This window comes from Mytilus trossulus, chromosome 8, assembly GCF_036588685.1.
Source record: "Mytilus trossulus isolate FHL-02 chromosome 8, PNRI_Mtr1.1.1.hap1, whole genome shotgun sequence".
Taxonomy (NCBI): domain Eukaryota; kingdom Metazoa; phylum Mollusca; class Bivalvia; order Mytilida; family Mytilidae; genus Mytilus; species Mytilus trossulus.
The window spans coordinates 22,396,146-22,415,468 of record NC_086380.1 but is presented as its reverse complement, the minus strand read 5'-3'; the positions used below and the strand labels follow the sequence as shown (position 1 = coordinate 22,415,468).

Sequence of the window (19,323 nt, the reverse complement as noted above, 5' to 3'; positions counted from 1 at the left end):
TACAATAGTTGGCTGATTGGCAATAAAATAGTTTCATGTTTTTGAAATCAAAGGTTTTGGATGTCTTTAGTTTTCACCATTCCTAGTGTAAAACAGTGAGTCCCTGACTTATACCGAACGTTGACTTATTATACGAACTAACCACTATCACACAGTTTTTAAAAGCATTGCCCGTGTTATTACTTATAATGTCATACAGCCAAGTTTTGTATTATTTACAATTGTGTAATATGTATTCGTTATTTTTTTTTTATCTATTTAGTTATTCAAAATAAATCCACCTCACAACACACGTGTCAAGAAATATAAAAGGTAAATCTGGTAACAGTAAATCTAACTATTTATAAATATGTTCCTGCATGGGTGATTTATACAGTTATATATATATATATAGATACAGATTTAATGGTTATACAAAATGCAGTCATGTACACGTAATACACGAATGTGATAAGTTTCATTGTTTGTCGGGAATACACGTGTATACTTGTCATAATTATCCCTACATTTGACTGGTTTTTTTTTTCCCGAGGGCTAATCATAACCTATGCCATACGGCATGGAGAGATTACTAGAATAGTTTGAAAGGTTTTAAGCTATTATTTCGTACCCACCTGTATTTGACACACATACAGTTGTATTGTACTAATTCTTCACACACAAAAAAATAGAAATAGAGAACGAAGTCGACCTTTGCACAAATAACACTCATTTTCATAGACTTTTGTGTGTATGAATAATATACCTTATAATTGTTATATATTTCAATGATTTCTAACGAAATATTAACAAAACGTTTGCCTTGTATTTTTATAATCAAATACTTTTATTGTCATATAAATAATAAAAAAAACCTGATCTCTGACAAACATAACATATATACAAAAATATACAGTACAATATTAAAATACAAAATGTAGCAGTTCAAATTATTGTTTTGGGTCTCCCGTCCTCAGTTCTAATGACTCATATTAAGGAAACTGTATTTTTGATTTGACTGTGAGATGAGGGGTTTAGTAATATTCGAAGTTTAAATGTGTCATCTTTAGCAGTGTTTTTCCACTCCGAATTGATTTTCGTTGAGTTAAAATATTTGTTTTTCTATAAAAGTTATATTTAGAGCATTTGAGACAGAAGTGTTTTTCGTCCTCAATCTCATTACAGAATTTGCATATCTCTGATATCTAGGAATGCAGTACTTAGCGTGTATTCGATTTTAAAACACGAATCGATCTATACTATTCAAAATTGCAATATGCAAGCTAAAACCGTACCAAGTGATTATTATTTTTGCACACGACATCTAGGCTGTCGTCCCTCCTCTAACAGTAGACGGTTCTCTTGGTGGGGATATTGTGCATTCAATCGTGAATATGATAAATTATCTGTAATGAACAAAACTGTAATGTTTTGATCGTGTAATGTCCTAATTTTTAAGGTTACGCGGGTTCGGTATTAAGCGGTACAATTGGTATGAACACATTTCGATATACGTGTAAAATATATAAAAAAAAGCTTTCAAACTCAAAGTTATTTTCGAGGATATTTAAAGATACAAATAAAGATCCTTTTTTATGTTTTTGAATTAGGCTTTTAATTTCCATACCTAATAAGTGTAAATAAAGTGCGAATGCAGCTAGTTCATTTTCACTGTTATATGCGGGTATGTCTATTGTAGAATAAAGGATCATGCGAAAACTGTATTTGTTTACGTTTTGAAAATACCAAATAAATTGATTTGCAGGAAAGTTTTTACATATTTTTATTGTGATATGTCTATATTATGTACAAATTCAGAAAGCACATATATGTATCAGAAAGTAGTACATATTTAACATAAAATAGTCCTACGCATGAGTGTATCTTTCAAAACATGTAAAATATTTAGGTATTGTTGTTATTAAATAAAAGCAGAATGTCAGGTGATCATTGTAGAACACTTTTTAAATTATAATTTTGAGAATTAAAAAAAAAACAACAAATTTTAGAAAAAGCGTACATTTTTCCTGTTTGTCAGGTTTGAAGTGCCTGTTTTGTTATATCCAAAGTTCCGTGCACTATTTTTTTCTTATTTGCCATTACATATGTGTTACAGTACAAGACAGCATAAGATGTTGCCATGCCATGCAATGATTGTCACTTTATATTACCTTAAAAGATAAGAGCTGTGTCTGTTTGAAATTGAGGAATTAAACATACAAAGCAATGGGTCATGAATTAGTGGTGAACATCAAATAAAGAATAATCAAAAATATAAAAGTTACTAATAATTATCAAAGGTATCAGGCTTATGATTTGATACGCCAGATGCGCGTTCTGTATTCAAAAGACACATAAGTGAAACTTATATCAAAATAGTTAGAAAGCAAAAACAAGTACACAGTTGGATATCATTGTGGATCAAAAAGTGATATTTAAAAATCCAAAATGATTGTCTATTTATTTTATTTCTAGTTTAATACACATTTGGTTATTCATGTTATAGTTTTATTTAGATAAGTTTGTAGTTGATTGTAATATATGTGAAATTGTATAAGAATTTTTTTAAACAGGGAGTTATTATTCAATGTGAAAATGCATGTAGACGTACACATGTATATGCTTATATATTGGATGAATAGACGTATTAACGGAAATTCGAACAAACGGAAAGACGACAGAACAGATATTCAAGTGTTAAACAAGTCTATCTTTCCTCGTATTGAGGTAAAAAATGTTAGGGGATATATTTGTAATCACAGATATGATTTATATCAACCCCTTATACATTTGGTCATTTCATTTGTATTGTTTTGCATGTCAGATCCTGTATTGGATTGGGTTTCTGAAAATTATATTCCGCAATGTGACCTTTAGTGGCTTAAATTTGCCTCATTTAATCCCTAGTAGATAGTCGTCGGAATGGCAATTATACCACATCTTCCTATTTTACTTAGTTCAATAAATATTTCAAATCATTTTACATCGATAACCACCTCAGAAAAAAAATGTTGTTGATACTTAGGCTGTTTCCTCAACAAATCATTAATTCAAACTATTTTGTATTGCTTAGTCATTGTTTTGAAGATTAAATTAGAATAACATCCAGGAAGTTCGGGTATTTCGTGTATCCAAACAAAATACTACAATAAAAAACAAACAATATCGCTGCAACATGTATTTTCCCATCTGCTACATGTACAAAATGTAAATATATATACTTCTGTAATTTGATTCTATCGACTGCTTAATTTCAATATATGTATTACCTTATTAAATTGGTTTAACATATTCTGTTTAAGGAAACGTAACAAACAATCTTTTGAAATCAAACATGACAAAACTGTTATGCTTTTTGTGTGTGGTGTTATATGCATCCATCGTGCATTCTAAGGGTAAGTATTAAAGTATATTTAATGATTTTAAAGATCGAACACTCTTGTGTATAAATATTATATAAAGGTTTTATATATCGAACATGCTTTAGTATATTCATTGATTGTATAGATCATGGGTTCTTATGTACATTTAATTTAGCTTTCCAATTGTGTACTTTCCATTGCTAAGTAGCAACATTCCTGCAGCTCCTGCATACGGGGTATGTATCTCCCAATTCATACGATATTCCAGTGCTTGCAATTCTTATCATGATTTCTTTGATAGAGGTTTTCTGCTCACAAGGAAGCTATTAAACCAAGAGATCCGAATGTTGAAGTTGAAATCATTCCTTCGTAAGTTTTACAAACGCCATCACGAGTTGGTTGACCGTTAGGGAATAACCTTTTCTCAAATGATATCGGATATGTTCCTTACGTCGTAACTTCAATCCCCTTCCCTTTCATGAACGTGACCTATCGAATTAGACTATTTACCACATGAGGAGCAATATATGCCTGTCTTTCCGGAGCACCTGAGATCACCCCATGTTTTTTGGCGGGGTTCGTTTTGTCTATTCTTTAGTTTTCGTTTTGTCTATTCTTTAGTTTTCTATGTTGTGTCATGTGTACTTTTATTTGTCTTTTTTGATTTTTAGCCATGTCGTTGTCAGTTTATTTTCGATTTATGAGTGTGACTGTCTCTCTGGTACCTTTCGTTCCACTTTTTTAACGAGTTTATGGATCGAACATTTTTAAGTATGCTAAATGATTTCATAGATCGTACATTCTTATTTATATTTATTAATTTTATAGCTCGTATACATTCATATGTATATTTAATGATTTCATAGACCGTACATTCTTCGATATATTTTAAAATGATTTCCTAGATAGTACATTCTTAAGTATAGTTTTTGATTTTATAGATCAGACATTCTTAAGTACAAAATGTATTTTGTATCAATGTGTTTTGAAATGATAATATGTTCCATCAGTAGAAGTTTATTAATACAATTGTACGTTGTTTTTACTTTTAGTTTGGTTTCCTGTTTTCGTAGCCTTTGAAAACAATGGACAGTCAGTATATGATTCTTGGAGAACCCCATCGATGTGTAATGATCTACCAGCCATACTTAAAATAACAGGCAGGGGAAAACACTTACGTAACCATGTTATTGATCACTGGACAGAAATGAATATCAATATGGTATTATATAAATATTGTTTTAAAGTAAAATCTTTTATAAATAGATAAGTTATCATAATATATACATCGTTTGATGGATCTATGGTTAAAGTGACTAGTCCAGTGGAAAATTAAATGCATATTCAGGACGAGAGAAAAAGTCATGATACTGTAGTATAAATGTAAATCAAGCTGTGTTTTATGACACGTTGAGTCTGATTCTCAACGTTGTATGTCATAAAGTAACGAAATTTCCGGTTGAAGGTATGTAACTTAGCCGGTAGAAATTATATTGACTCCAATCCGACCAGTCTTTGCTCTTACTTCTAACAGCCACGTGTCTAGCGAAACATTCCAATTTTCGAGTCTGTATTAATTCGGTCGTGAACGCACTCATTGACCGTTCTCGAAGTGGTCATATTTTCAAAATAAAGGAAGAATATATCATGATCCGATGAAAAAATAATAAATAAAAATAAAGCGGTTATTGAAATTAATGAAAAGGATTTTTGTAAACGAACAAATATAATTATACTAACGCCATTTAAACCATCAAAAAGAAAGATGAAATAAGAAGACTATTAAGACATGTCTTTATTAAAAAGAAATTTGTATTTGTACTTTTGACCAAACTTCGTAGATCAATTCAAATAAAACGATTTACGAACATTTGTTACAGGTAGATTTTTGAACGAATCATAGGTACATCCCAGTTATAATTAAACCAAATGTATGACAGAAAAAAATCATTCTTGAAAAAAAAATTACCCTTCAATAAAAAACAATATATAAGTACTTTATGGCATTACAAACTGTAAATTATTTCGCTAGTGCTCATGAATTTGTAGGAAAATCAAACTGAATTATCAAACATCTGTGTCCAACACGACATTTCAAAAAGAATGCAAATCCATTAAAACATGAATACCTTTTCATTTTATCTTAATTTCACTTATTTCTTTAAAGGTTAAAGTTGAACTCTACCAAAAGAATGAACAGGTAGTTTGGATGACATTTAATGCACGAAATACAAATAACTTGAACTGGTTTTCAAAGACAAACTTGTATCAAAGCAGTTTCACGGATCTTTCAACTCGTAGCATAACGAACTATTTCTCTGCAGCTGGGTAAGTTTTGATAGTTTGTAATGATGGGCAAACAAGCGTCTTTAGCTTTATTTTGTTTCTGCTCCCATCACTAAATACATAGGTACAGAAAAGTCATGTAATGTAATTATACATAAAATACATATTGATCGGTCAACAATACACCTCTGTTTTGTGATTGTAGTAATGTGTGGTGTGATTTTGCGGAAAATTAGTTTAAACACACCTAAAAGCTAGAGTTAATACAATAATATGATAAATAATATTCAACAGTATTTAGAATTTTTAAAAATACCTAAAATTCTGAGTATTTAGTGAAAATGTACATAACATAAACAACATCGTTGTGATTTAATTTTGGAACAGTCTATAAATTACTAGTATACTATTAACTCTGTGATTTCTATACCACATATAACATAAAATCTTTACTAAATTTGTCCATTGATACAAAAATATGGACTGCAAATTTCACTTTACCTGTAGGCAAACTATTTCAAATGAAAAAGCACATCCTAATTGAATTGTTACGGTGATGTTGTAAACCGAGCACGTAAACTTTATATGATACGGTCCTGGTAAACTTATCAATCTTTTTAAATAAACTTATGCCTCGTTCACACGTACATTAAATTCGAATTGAATTCGAATAGAATGCGAATCGAATTCGCTAGTCGCGTTCACACACTCTTCTTTTTTTAAGATACGCTTTTGTCAATACGAACTAAAAGTTAACGTCGTTTGGACAGTAAAACGAATTTGACGCGCATTGTAATTCGAATTAGAATTGACGTTAGGACGTTCAACGTTTAGAATGCGAATTAAACTAATTCGAATTTGTTAATGCGAATCTAATTCGAACTACGTGTGAACTCAGCATAATGATTTGTTTATTAGTTGTTATTGCCTTATAACTATCGGTCAGTAACTGCGAGTACTCGCCGATACTTTTTGTTGTGGTGGAGGTGTATAAGTATCCGTCCACGGTCACTCTGTGCTATGTTCGGTGTATTTCTGTTTGTGTCAATCTGATAAATTAAGCCTTTTTCAACAGATTTTTATAGTTTGTTCTCATGTTGTAATGCTACTCTACTGTTCTGTGTAAGTGAAGGTTTGTGCGCTCACAAACATGTTTAACCCCGCCACCTGCTGTATTTGTCTGTCCAAAGTCAGGTCTGTAGTTCAGTGGTTGTCGTTGGTCATGTCTGTCATATTTGTTTTCCTAAATTGTTTTATTATAAATTAGGTCGTAAGTTTTCTCAATTGAAAAAATTAATATTTTTATGTCGGAGCTTTTTGTAGCAGACCATTCGGTATCGGTTTCTTTCCTCAATGTCGAAGGTCATATGGTTGCCTTCAATTGGTTACATCCACTTCATTTGAACTTCGGTGAATAGTTGACTCATTTGCAATCTTACCACATCTCGTTATTTTTATAAAGAAACTATTTGATATTAACATGTCAATGAAATACCCTTTAGAATTGATGCAATATCCTACTGCATGGTGCAGTTGTTTTGTAAAGAATGATACAAAGACTTTTCTATGATCTTTAAAAAAATTATATGAGCTCACTCGCCATCGTTGTCACTAGGAAAGTTGGTCCAAATAAGTGAGCATAAGCTTGACTCGATTGATACATGTTTGCTTGTCATGTTTTGGAAAGGTTGTCAGATTTCCGAAACACTCTGGTTTTATCCATTTGAAGGCCTTAAAAAAATTGCCCATGGACTCTCATTTTTCTTTTTATAAATCTTTTACATGTATAATTGTAAGCCATTTGTAAAAGTCTAGAAAAGTCCTATTTATTATTTAATAGTTTTTGAGAACGTTAACTGGTCAACTTACTTTAAATAAAGCTAATACTAATAATGACCACTGCCCTTTCCTCGATCTTGATATCTATATCACTAACGGAAAGCTGAATACTAAAATTTATGATAAAAGGGATGATTTTTCATTTCCTATCGTTAATTATCCGTTTTTAGATGGTGACGTTCCCTTGTCACCATCTTACGGTGTTTATATATCTCAACTTGTACGATTCGCTCGTGTTTGTAACAATGTTTTAGATTTTAACGAGAGAAATTTATGTATTACTGAAAAATTATTACACCAGGGTTTTCGAAATCACAAACTAGTCAAAACATTTACTAAATTTTATCATCGGTATAAAGACATCATTCGTAAATATAGCTCAACATGCAGACTTTTTATACGTTCAGGTATTTCACATCCAATTTTTTATGGAAATATTCTATATAAAGCATAAAGGTGTCAGTATTCACCTCAGAAACTTACAAAACCTTTAAATAGACTGATTAAGAAGGGATATAATTACGATACTGTTGTCAAGTCATTAAAGATTGCATATTTTGGCGTTAATATTGAGTCACTGATAAGGTCTTTGCGTCGGAACTAAAGACAGTTATTCTAAAAACAGTTGTTGGCATGACACGGGTTATGTTCTTCTCATATATGTTATGATGGTATGATACTAAACCCATAACGGGAAGGATTGTGCCTGATGTTCATATGATGAAATCATAATCTTTCAGTCAGTTTATTTGAAGTCTGGAGCTGGCATGTCAGTTAACTTCTAGTAGTCTGTTGATATTTATGTATTATTGTCATTTTGTTTATTTTATTTGGTTACATCTTCTGACATCAGACTCGGACTTCTCTTGAACTGAATTTTAATGGGCGTATTGTTATGCGTTTATTTTTCTACATTGGTTAGAGGTATAGGGGGAGGGTTGAGATCTCACAAACATGTTTAACCCCGCCGCATTTTTGCGCCTGTCCCAAGTCAGGAGCCTCTGGCCTTTGTTAGTCTTGTATTATTTTAATTTTAGTTTCTTGTGTACAATTTGGAAATTAGTATGGCGTTCATTATCACTGAACTAGTATATATTTGTTTAGGGGCCAGCTGAAGGACGCCTCCGGGTGCGGGAATTTCACGCTACATTGAAGACCTGTTGGTGACCTTCTGCTGTTGTTTTTTTTATTTGGTCGGGTTGTTGTCTCTTTGACGCATTCCCCATTTCCATTCTCAATTTTAATGATAAAGCTATGAAGATTCATGAGAGAATATTTTCCCGCCAAAATTTCAATGGCTAGTATTTTGAAAAAAGCACATTGACCCCAATTTTCTTTTTATTATTTTTGATTCCTCGATTAATCCCCTATCAATATATACTAGTGTTATGAAAATCTATTTATTTTGAAACTGAGCAGCGAACTTCCTTAACAAAACAATTCATTAAATACATATGGACAAAATGAGATAAGTAATCTAAGTGAGACAGTAACCCAACTAAAAAATAGTATGGAACGCCACGACTGCCTTATGTTAATAATCAGCATTATACGCAGTGTTCACAGCATTATACGAAGTGATCACAGCATTATACGCAGTGCTCACAACATTATATGAAGTGATCACAGCATTATATGCAGTGCTCACAACATTATATGAAGTGCTCACAACATTATATTAAGTGCTCACAACATTATATTAAGTGATCACAACATTATATTAAGTGTTCACAACATTATACGTTTTTTGTTGTATGATGAGATTAATGTATGATGAGATTTAGGAATGATGAGATCATTCGGTAAACTTCGTTTTAAGCGGAAATTACCGAATCCATATATTAATCTCGATTAATCCCCTATCAATATATACTAGTGTTATGAAAATCTATTTATTTTGAAACTGAGCAGCGAACTTCCTTAACAAAACAATTCATTAAATACATATGGACAAAATGAGATAAGTAATCTAAGTGAGACAGTAACCCAACTAACAAATAGTATGGAACGCCACGACTGCCTTATGTTAATAATCAGCATTATGCCCAGCAAACAAATTTGAACAGTTATTATTATATATGTGATCATTAAGTATACAATATTTAAAACGGATTGAAATAAGTAAATTAAGAAGTATGATCAATTTAACCCAAATTTATTCCACACCAGGGCATTTTCAACTTATTTTGAGGATCAGTTTCACCATATTCACAACTTAATATGTATATATATATATTTACTAGAATATTTACTAGAACACATCCGTGATATCGCGGGTCTGTGACTGAATTAAAGAATGTAACTATGCGTAAGCCTTATTTTAGTATTGGTATTGTCATCTGATAAAGTCATGCCGATTATAAGATGAAGTTTTCTCTGCTTTTAATATCTTTCTCTTTGAACCCGTCGACCTGGAACTTGTCAATTTAAAATTGGTATTATTGATTTTGTTTGGAAAACAAAAGTCCCTGAAAAGGAGTATTTTTTAATCAACAGTCTTGTCCTTTATGAGTTATGAATAAAATTGAATCTTTGATTCGCTGTTTTACGTCTAACAAATTGAAAACTGTACATGCTGTACCTATACGCCTTATTTTAAGTCCAGATTTTTATTATTTGTATTGTCATCTTAGAAAGTCATACTGATTAAAGTACTACAATCGGGAACAATGTGACAATGATTGAATTAAGTCACTGAATTAAGTAGTGTCAACCCTGTGATTACGACCCGTGTATATAGCAAAATCTTAAATACAGCGTTTCGTGGTACTCCTGTCAGATGCAGAACGTGCAGATAATGTAATAGTTAACAGGTGAATATATTATTGGTATCGATTCGCCCCGGAACTTCTTAATTATTGGCAATATTAATTATGTGGAGAACAAAAGGGTCTGGAGTGATGTTGTTTTTAATCAACAGCATGGTACTATATTAGTTATATATACTCTCAGATCAGTACTTATATTGTCTTTTTATTGTTGGGATATACAAGTACCCGCCCACATGCACGTTCACTCTATTTTCTTGTTAGATATCATATGTATTTATATTTGTACCCATCTAATGAGTTAATATAAAAAAGAAGATGTGGTATGATTGCCAATGAGACAACTATCCACAAAATACCAAAATGACACAAGCCTATTACAACTGATTTTCATAGTTCGTTCTTATGTTCTGTTACGCCACTGTCCCAGGTTAGAGGAAGGATACCAACATCCCGCTAACATGTTAAAACTCGCCACATTTTGCATATATGTGGCCGTCCCAAGTCAGGAGGAGCCTTTATTTCAGTGGTTGTCGTTTGTTAATTAATGTGTTATATACATGTTAGTTTTTCGATCGTTTGTTTGTACAAAAATTAGGAATATTTTTCGTTTATCATTTCGGGGCCTTCTATAGCTGACTATCCGGTATGGGCTTTCCTCATTGTTGAAGGTCGTACTGTGGCCGTTTAGCTGTTTAAAATTTCTGTGATGTCATTTTGTCTCTTGTGGAAAGTTGTTTCATTGGCAAGCATACCACTTTTATATATATATATGTACCGTGCAAACTGACGAACAAACGTAGTAAACGTTTTATTCATCCCCACAAACTCAATTTTCATAAGAGATGATAACTTTAAATGAAAATGTTAAACAGGGTCTTGAAAGGGTAAATTTTTCTATGAAAGTTTAAATTTCTATATAAGACTGCTGATCATATTTAGAAGACAATCTTAGTACTTGCCGTGCTAAAAAGCTTGTCATGAAAAAAAATGGAATAATTGATGTAAAGTTATGTTTAACTCCTACAGTGAAATGCTTTAAACTGCATTTTCCATATCTGTTAGATACTTATTCATGTAAAAATGCCAAATTCTGAAAATCGATGCCAAAAATGACTCTATCATGACATATATAAGTTAGCGTAATATGGCACCTATGTGTTATAGAAAGCTGACTGTTTTATTTAAAAGGTAATTAAGCTTTTTAAAACTGAGTACGGACTATAAAGTGGCACCTTGCTAAATTTCTTCAGTAGGAAATGAACTCGAGAATATATCATACAAATTTTCCTTCGATATTTCATTAAATAAACTTTTTATTATTTAACTTACATTTTGCCATTCGTATTTCTTACGACGAACAGAACTACTTCAATCATTCACCTCTCAGTTTCATCTTTTCCTTACTTATTTCAATCAGTGTTAAATATTGTATGCTACCTTATGATAACATGATTTTAATAACTTTTAAAATTTGTTTGCTGGGCATTACCGTAATTTACCAATAATGAATTCGGTAATCTCCGCTAAAAAACGAAGTTTACCGAATGATCTCATCATTCATAAATCTCATCATACATCAATCTCATCATACAACAAAAAACGTATAATGTTGTGAACACTTAATATAATGTTGTGAGCACTTAATATAATGTTGTGAGCACTTAATATAATGTTGTGAGCACTTAATATAATGTTGTGAGCACTTCATATAATGTTGTGAACACTGCATATAATGCTGTGAGCACTGCATATAATGCTGTGATCACTTTATATAATGTTGTGAGCACTGCGTATAATGCTGTGATCACTTCGTATAATGCTGTGAACACTGCGTATAATGCTGATTATTAACATAAGGCAGTCGTGGCGTTCCATAAAATAGACCATGTGTGTTTGTTGTCGTTCGTCTTCTTTTGTATACATTGTTTTTCAAATGTAGAGTTTTTTTTGTTCGTGTGGTCTGTTTTACTGTCCAAAGTACTGTTGTTCTTTTTTTATTATTGACAATTGATTTTGATAGTCTTGTAATGCCCTGTCAATAAAAAAAGTTTACTCTAAAGGTAAAATTATTGAAATGATTTAACTTTAAGATGGAATATATATTGTTAGATTTTCCGTTTTTTTGTGTGTTAATAACATGTTTCTGTTTTCTAATTTTATATTCTGCTTTAATTGAAGAGAATCTATTCCAAATGTCGTTTCGAGGAGATTTTATATTAGTCGACAACATCGTGGATGCCCAAATGATTTTGGTTGGTTATGTATTGCAGAAAAACCTGACGTTTGTAAATGGGCTCAGTTCAGCAAATATCCAGTATTTATATACACCAAACAAGGACGTAGCTGGAATAGAGGTATTACTCAATGCATAACTCTATCAATCTTTTAATATAAATTTCGCATAACTTTCTCTTCAAAATTTTTAACAGAAGCGTAATTTGACACATGAACAAAGTCTAATACCTGCCCCTTTAATGAAGTAGATATAGGAAGATGTGGTGTGAGTGCCAATGAGACAACTCTCCATCCAAGTAACAATTTAAAAAGAAAACCATTATAGGTTAAAGTACGGTCTTCAACACGGAGCCTTGGCTCACACCGAACAACAAGCTATAAAGGGTCCCAAAATTACTAGTGTAAAACCATTCAAACGGAAAAACCAATGGTCTAATCTATATAAATGTACCTTCAAAATATCTTCAATTTGATAAAAACTACATTTCGGCAAATTCAATCCATTCCATCGTTGATACTCTCATACTACCATGTAAAACAACGTATCAAGGTTTTTAAAAACTTTAAACAGGTACATGAATTTCATAGGGTAAATAGTTATCAATGGTACCAGGTTTTAATTTAATACGCCAGACGCGCGTTTCGTCGACATATTAAGACTCATCAGTGACGCTCAGATCAAAATAGTTATAAAGCCAAAAAGTGTTAATAATTCTTTTATATCTTCTTTTATTATCTTCTCCTTTTTGTTGTTGTTGCTGTTAATTCCACTTTTAAGATTGATTAGTCAAATAAAAACATACCAAAACTTATTTATCATTTATATTTTACAGATTCTGCTGCTGCTGATACCTTAGTCATTTCTGTTTCTATGGACTTATGATAGAAAAAAAGAAATACCATAAATAAAATTGAATTTTGCTAAACGGCTTATTTTTTGTCAACCTTAATCTTGAGAGAAAAGGACTTTTTTTGTATTGGACTTTGCTTTATTATTTACAAACCTTAGAAGAGGGTTCATTTTTAGTGTGTGGCGACCTAAATAGTCGTATTGGTGAAATTGATGATGTTTTATCAAATGATAACTTAGATCTGTATTTAGAAAGTGTAGACCACGTGGAAACCCCGATTGTTCCGAAAAGGCACTCCGTAGACAAAACCGTTAACGCATTTGGTCGAAAACTTTTACAGTTATGTTATAATACAGAACTTACTATTGCTAATGGAAGACTCGGAAATTGTGTTGGAAAATTTACATTTTGTACAATGAATGGCAGGAGTGTCAACGACTACCTACTTGTTTCACCTAGCGATTATAAACTTATTAAGAATTTTGATGTGCTGAATTTCAACGAATTTTCTGATCACGCTCCATTATTATTTGAACTTGAATTTCGAAATTTCAGACCGGAGTTATCGTTTCCAAAGATTCGCAATTACATAAAGTGGGATATAAAAAGATCTAAAGAATATATAGATATTATACTACAAGAACAAAATAATGTATTGTCTATAATAGTGAGTAAAATTACCAATGAAAATAACTTAAATCATGCTGTTAAGGAAATTACAAACATCTTATTTGATAGTGCTAATAAAGTGTTTGGTAGATCTGTGTTAATACACCAAGATGAAATCAAAGTTAGGCCTAACAACGAGTGGTTTGATAACAATAGTGCGATTGCACGTAAAGATTTTCATGTGGCTAGAAACTTTTTCCAACATCACCCGTCAGACGTCAACCGAAAGGCATACGTTATTTCACGAAACAACTATAATAAAATGAAACGAAAAGCACAATTTAAATACAAACGTCAAAAAGGTATCGAACTTTGCGACTTAGCTAGTACCGAACCGCGAAAGTTCTGGTCGTCGTTATAACGAAAAGTGAACAACAAGTGTAAAATTGATAACGAAACCATGATGAAACATTTTGAGTCAATACTAGGAGACAATTCGGAGGATCTATGTGAAGAAGTTCGTAATCTCATAGACAATACGGTATTTGGCGATATAAATGTTACACAATTAGACTCTGATATAACTGAAGACGAAGTAGTAGCATCAATAAAAAAAATGAAGTCCGGTAAAAGTTCAGGTAACGATGGACTAATAAGTGAAATGTTTTCTGCATGTCCTGACGTATTTGCGCCAATATTAAAGACTCTGTTTAATTACATTTATAGTTCGGGAATATACCCAGATTCATGGTCAGAATGTCTAGTAGTTGCTGTCCCAAAGAGTGGTGATCTATCCGATCCTAATAATTATCGTCCGATTGTATTGATCAGTGTTTTATCGAAACTTTATACTACTATTTTGACAAATCGTTTACTCAGTTGGTCCGAAGAAGAAGACATATTAATCGATAACCAATTTGGATTTAGACCCGGCAAGTCAACTGTAGACGCTATATTTATTTTATTTGGAATAATTTCGCATACACTTCAAAATAAACAAAAACTTTATTGTTCGTTTGTGGATTTCTGTAAAGCGTTCGACAAAATTAGCAGGAGGATTCTCATTTATAAGCTATTACGGAGTGGTGTTAGCTCAAAATTTGTAACTATGGTTAGATCAGTATATTCATCTGTAAAAATGCGTGTCAAAACTGCCGATTTACTGTCCGACTCATTCGAAAATTTTCTTGGTGTAAAACAAGGGGAGCCCTTATCACCTTTACTGTTTTTATTTTTTATAAATGACTTGATTGAAGACATGAACATCAGTCCTTCAGCTGACATAGTTAACATTAATGAAGTGTTGATATACTTAATACTATTTGCAGACGATACTATATTATTTGGGAAATCTCCTGAAATTCTACAGGAACTACTTGATAAACTACTTATTTATTGTAATAAATGGAATATAGAAGTGAATATTAAACAAACGAAAGTTGCTGTATTCAAAAATGGAAAATGTTTAAAAACACAGAAGAGATTAGCCTTACAAGGTTCACGATCTTTGGCAGCTCTGAATAATTCTACAAATGGTTTATACTTGACGAAGAAAAAGAAATGTGATTTGTTCGATAGTATGGTTGCGTCTGTGATAAATTATGCCTCGGAAATTTGGGGTTTCCATCGTGGAAATGATGTTGAATTATTCATAACCGTTTTTGTCGATCTATTTTGAAACTGGGTAAAAGTACGCCAAATGTATTTTTATATGGCGAACTAGTGCGTTTGCCAAGGTACAATGTATGTAATAAGAAAACAAAAAGTTTTAAAATACTGGTTAAAAATTGTAACTCATAAACCACTTATTGTGTATGATATCTATATATTGTTACTCAGAGATGCAAATACTGGTAAAACTAATTGGGTTTCTAATGTTCGTGACCTATTGTTTAGTATTGGTTTAAACTTTGTATGATACCAGCAGTCTGGTATGAATATATCATTAGATGTAATAACAAGAGGCTCTCAAGAGCCTGAATCGCTCACCTGAATTTTTTTGGTTTAATCTCTCATCAATGATTATTTTGGCTTTTCAATTTATTTAAATGTTCTTTGAATCGTCCTATTTTCTTCAAAAGCAAAAAAAAATCATTTTCTCCTATGTTCTATTTTAGCCTTAGGAGCTATGTTTCTTGACATACAAGGAAATGAAATATAAAATTTATACTAGATACTCTGAAACTCTGAAACTCATTTAGCCTAAGTTTGGCTGAAATTGATACATCAGTTTCAAAAGAGAAGATTTTTTAAAGTAAGTCAACATGATGAACAAATTGTGAAAAAAGTCTTTAAAGTGCAATAACTCCTCTAAAGAGGTCAATTGACAATTTTGGTCAAATTGACTTATTTGTAGATCTTACTTTGCTGATCTTTTTTGCTGTTTACAGTTTATCTTTATCTATAATAATATTCAAGATAATGACCAAAAACTGCAAAAATTTCTTAAAATTACCAATTAAGTGGCAGCAACCCAACAATGGTTTGTTTGATTCATCTGAAAATTTCAGGACTGATAGATCTTGACCTAATGAACATTTTTACCCCATGTCAGATTTGCTCTAAATGCTTTCGTTTTTGGGATATAAGCCAAAAACTGCATTTGACCCCTATGTTCTATTTTAAGTAACGGTGGCCATGTTTTTTGACGGATCAAAAATCAAAGCACAAACTTTTTGCAGGATAATCTAAGGAACAATCATGCTAAGTTTTAACCAAATCCATTCAGTAGTTTCAGAGGAGAAGATTTTTTAAAGTTAGCAAATATGATGAACAAATTGTGAAAAATTGTCATTAAAGGACAATAACCCCTTAAGGGGTCAATTGACAATTTTGGTCATACTAACTTATTTGTAGATCTTACTTTGCTCATCTTTTTTGCTGTTTACAGTTTATCTTTATCTATAATAATATTCACGATAATGACCAAAAACTGCAAAATTTCCTTAAAATTACCAATTAAGTGGCAGCAACCCAACAATGGTTTGTTTGATTCATCTGAAAATTTCAGGGCTGATAGATCTTGACCGAATGCACATTTTTACCCCTTGTCAGATTTGCTCTAAATGCTTTCGTTTTTGAGATATAAGCCAAAAACTGCATTTGACCCCTATGTTCTATTTTAAGTAACGGCGGCCATGTTTTTTGACGGATCAAAAATCGAAGCGCACATTTTGTGTAGGATATACTAAGGAACAATCATATTAAGTTTCATTCAAATCCATTCAGTAGTTTCAGAGGAGAAGATGTTTGAAAAATTGTTAACGACGACAGACGACGACGACGACGACGACGACGTCGACGACGACGGACACCAAGTGATGAGAAAAGCTCACATGGCCTTTTAGGCCAGGTGAGCTAAAAACTAGATTAAAAGATCAATATATAATATTCAAAGCTGGTCTGCATCTATGCAGGATTGTGAGAAACTTACTATGTACAGAATTTTAAAATTAGATTTTTGTTTTGAAGATTACGTAGATTATAACTATAATTCACATTTTTTCACAAAGCTACGTAGTGGTACTATGAAGTTAAATGTTGAGATAGGCTGTTATACAAATATACTAAGAGAAAACAGATTATGTACTTGCTGTAATATGAAAAGTGTTGAAGATGAGTACCATTTTACTCTAGTGTGTCCTGCGTATAGGCATGAACGACTGCAGTTGTTACCAAGTTATTACTGTTCATGGCCAAATGTGACAAAACTTATGTATTTGTATCAAACCAAATCTAGATCTTTAGTTGGAAAATTATGTAATAATTTGAAATCTGCCTGGCAGATTAGATCACATTTGATAAGTTGATAATTTTTCTATTGTACTATCTTATGAAATTGTTCTCTGTTGTTTATTGTGTGTCACAATGTAAATATGTTTGTGTTGCTATAGCATGTAACTACTGCTTTGCAAATAAAGAATTCATTCTTTATTACTACACATGTCCTCACTTAAATATAACGACAACGTACACTTCATACTTACAGAAAATAGAAGTGGACATTATCATCATTACTACACAACTTCTCTATCGTTTTTGAAGACTGTGTCTTACTTGTACATTACCACTAGTTGAAGACTGTGTCTTACTTGTACATTGCCACTAGTTGAAGACTGTGTCTTACTTGTACATTCCCACTTGTACATTGCCACTTATTGAAGACTGTGTCTTACTTTTACACTGCCACACCAATAGCCACTCGTTGAAGACTGTGGTTTACGTGTACATTGTACATTGTCACTTGTTGAAGACTTTGTCTTACTTGTACATTGCCACGTCTTGGAGACTGTGTCTTACTTGAATATTGCCAAACCAATGACCACTTGTTGGAGACTTTGTCTTACTTGTACATTGCCACTTGCAATTGTTGAAGACTCAATGTAGCCCTTAAGATATCTTTGTCTTAGCTATTACACTTATTTCTAGTATACTATATTCATTACCGTATGCTGCCTCCCATATATCTCTCAGCTATCAATAAATAAAAATAAACCTTTCTTTTATATAGACGGACACGTGTCTCTCTTGTGTGAAAAATGCAAAACAACACCTTTGATAATTTATTGCGTCCGAAACGCTTTTCTGGATTTATCTTCATCAGTAACGTTCAAAGCCAAACGTTTGAAATCCGAAGATGGATAAGTACCGAAATTATGTAAAAATACCTAAAATAAATAGCCAAATGTATCTAAAGCCAACATTGCCTGAGGGAGTTGAAACCTTAGTTTTATAATAATTTCAAAATTTATAAACGCACAATTTTAGTAAAGTTTGTTAAATCATGCCAGTACCGAAGCACTGACTACTGAGCTGATAATACCCTCGGGGACTGATAGTCCACCAGACGAGGAACCGACCCAGTGATGTAAAAATGGAAAACATCCGAGATAAATAGAGAGACGAAAGATACCAACTCATAAGTCGAAAAAAGACTGAAAACGCTTTCGCTAGAAAAAAACTCAACATACAAAACTTAACACTGATCTGTGGAATATTGACCCCGTATAGTTATTATGAAGTCGGGTCTTTCTATTGTTGACTTTACGACCCATTAAGGAGTAAGATCAAACACTGCTCTGCTCGGAATCAGAGTAAGGTGTATTAGTAGGATGACATATCCAGTGTCGGATCCAGAAATTTTGTAAGTGGGGGCCGACCTATTGCGTAAGAAGGGGTCCGCCCCGGTCATGTTCCAGTGATTCTTTATATAGTAATCAACCAATTATATTCTAGAAAAAGGAGAGCCTAGGCCCATTTCTCATATATAAATCCGCCTCTGATATCTTTCTGCAGGATGTTTGAACTATTGACCTAGCATATTAAAAATTCGACTTATCTCGTCGGTCTAGTCGAATGAGTTTACTGTTCATACCGCAATAAAAGGTATCC

At 32.2% G+C, this 19,323-nt stretch overlaps 1 protein-coding gene across 1 annotated transcript; it reads left to right on the top strand.

Annotated features, from left to right (window-relative positions):
- Window positions 1-3,285: 3,285 nt before the first annotated feature.
- LOC134727472 (uncharacterized) lies at window positions 3,286-13,355 on the top strand. The gene is made up of 5 exons (XM_063591852.1): window positions 3,286-3,374; window positions 4,394-4,563; window positions 5,509-5,669; window positions 12,416-12,591; window positions 13,306-13,355. The coding sequence occupies exons 1-5, from the start codon at window positions 3,314-3,316 to the stop codon at window positions 13,353-13,355; spliced, it is 618 nt and encodes a 205-aa protein (XP_063447922.1). The 5' UTR covers window positions 3,286-3,313.
- The last annotated feature ends 5,968 nt before the right edge of the window (window positions 13,356-19,323 follow it).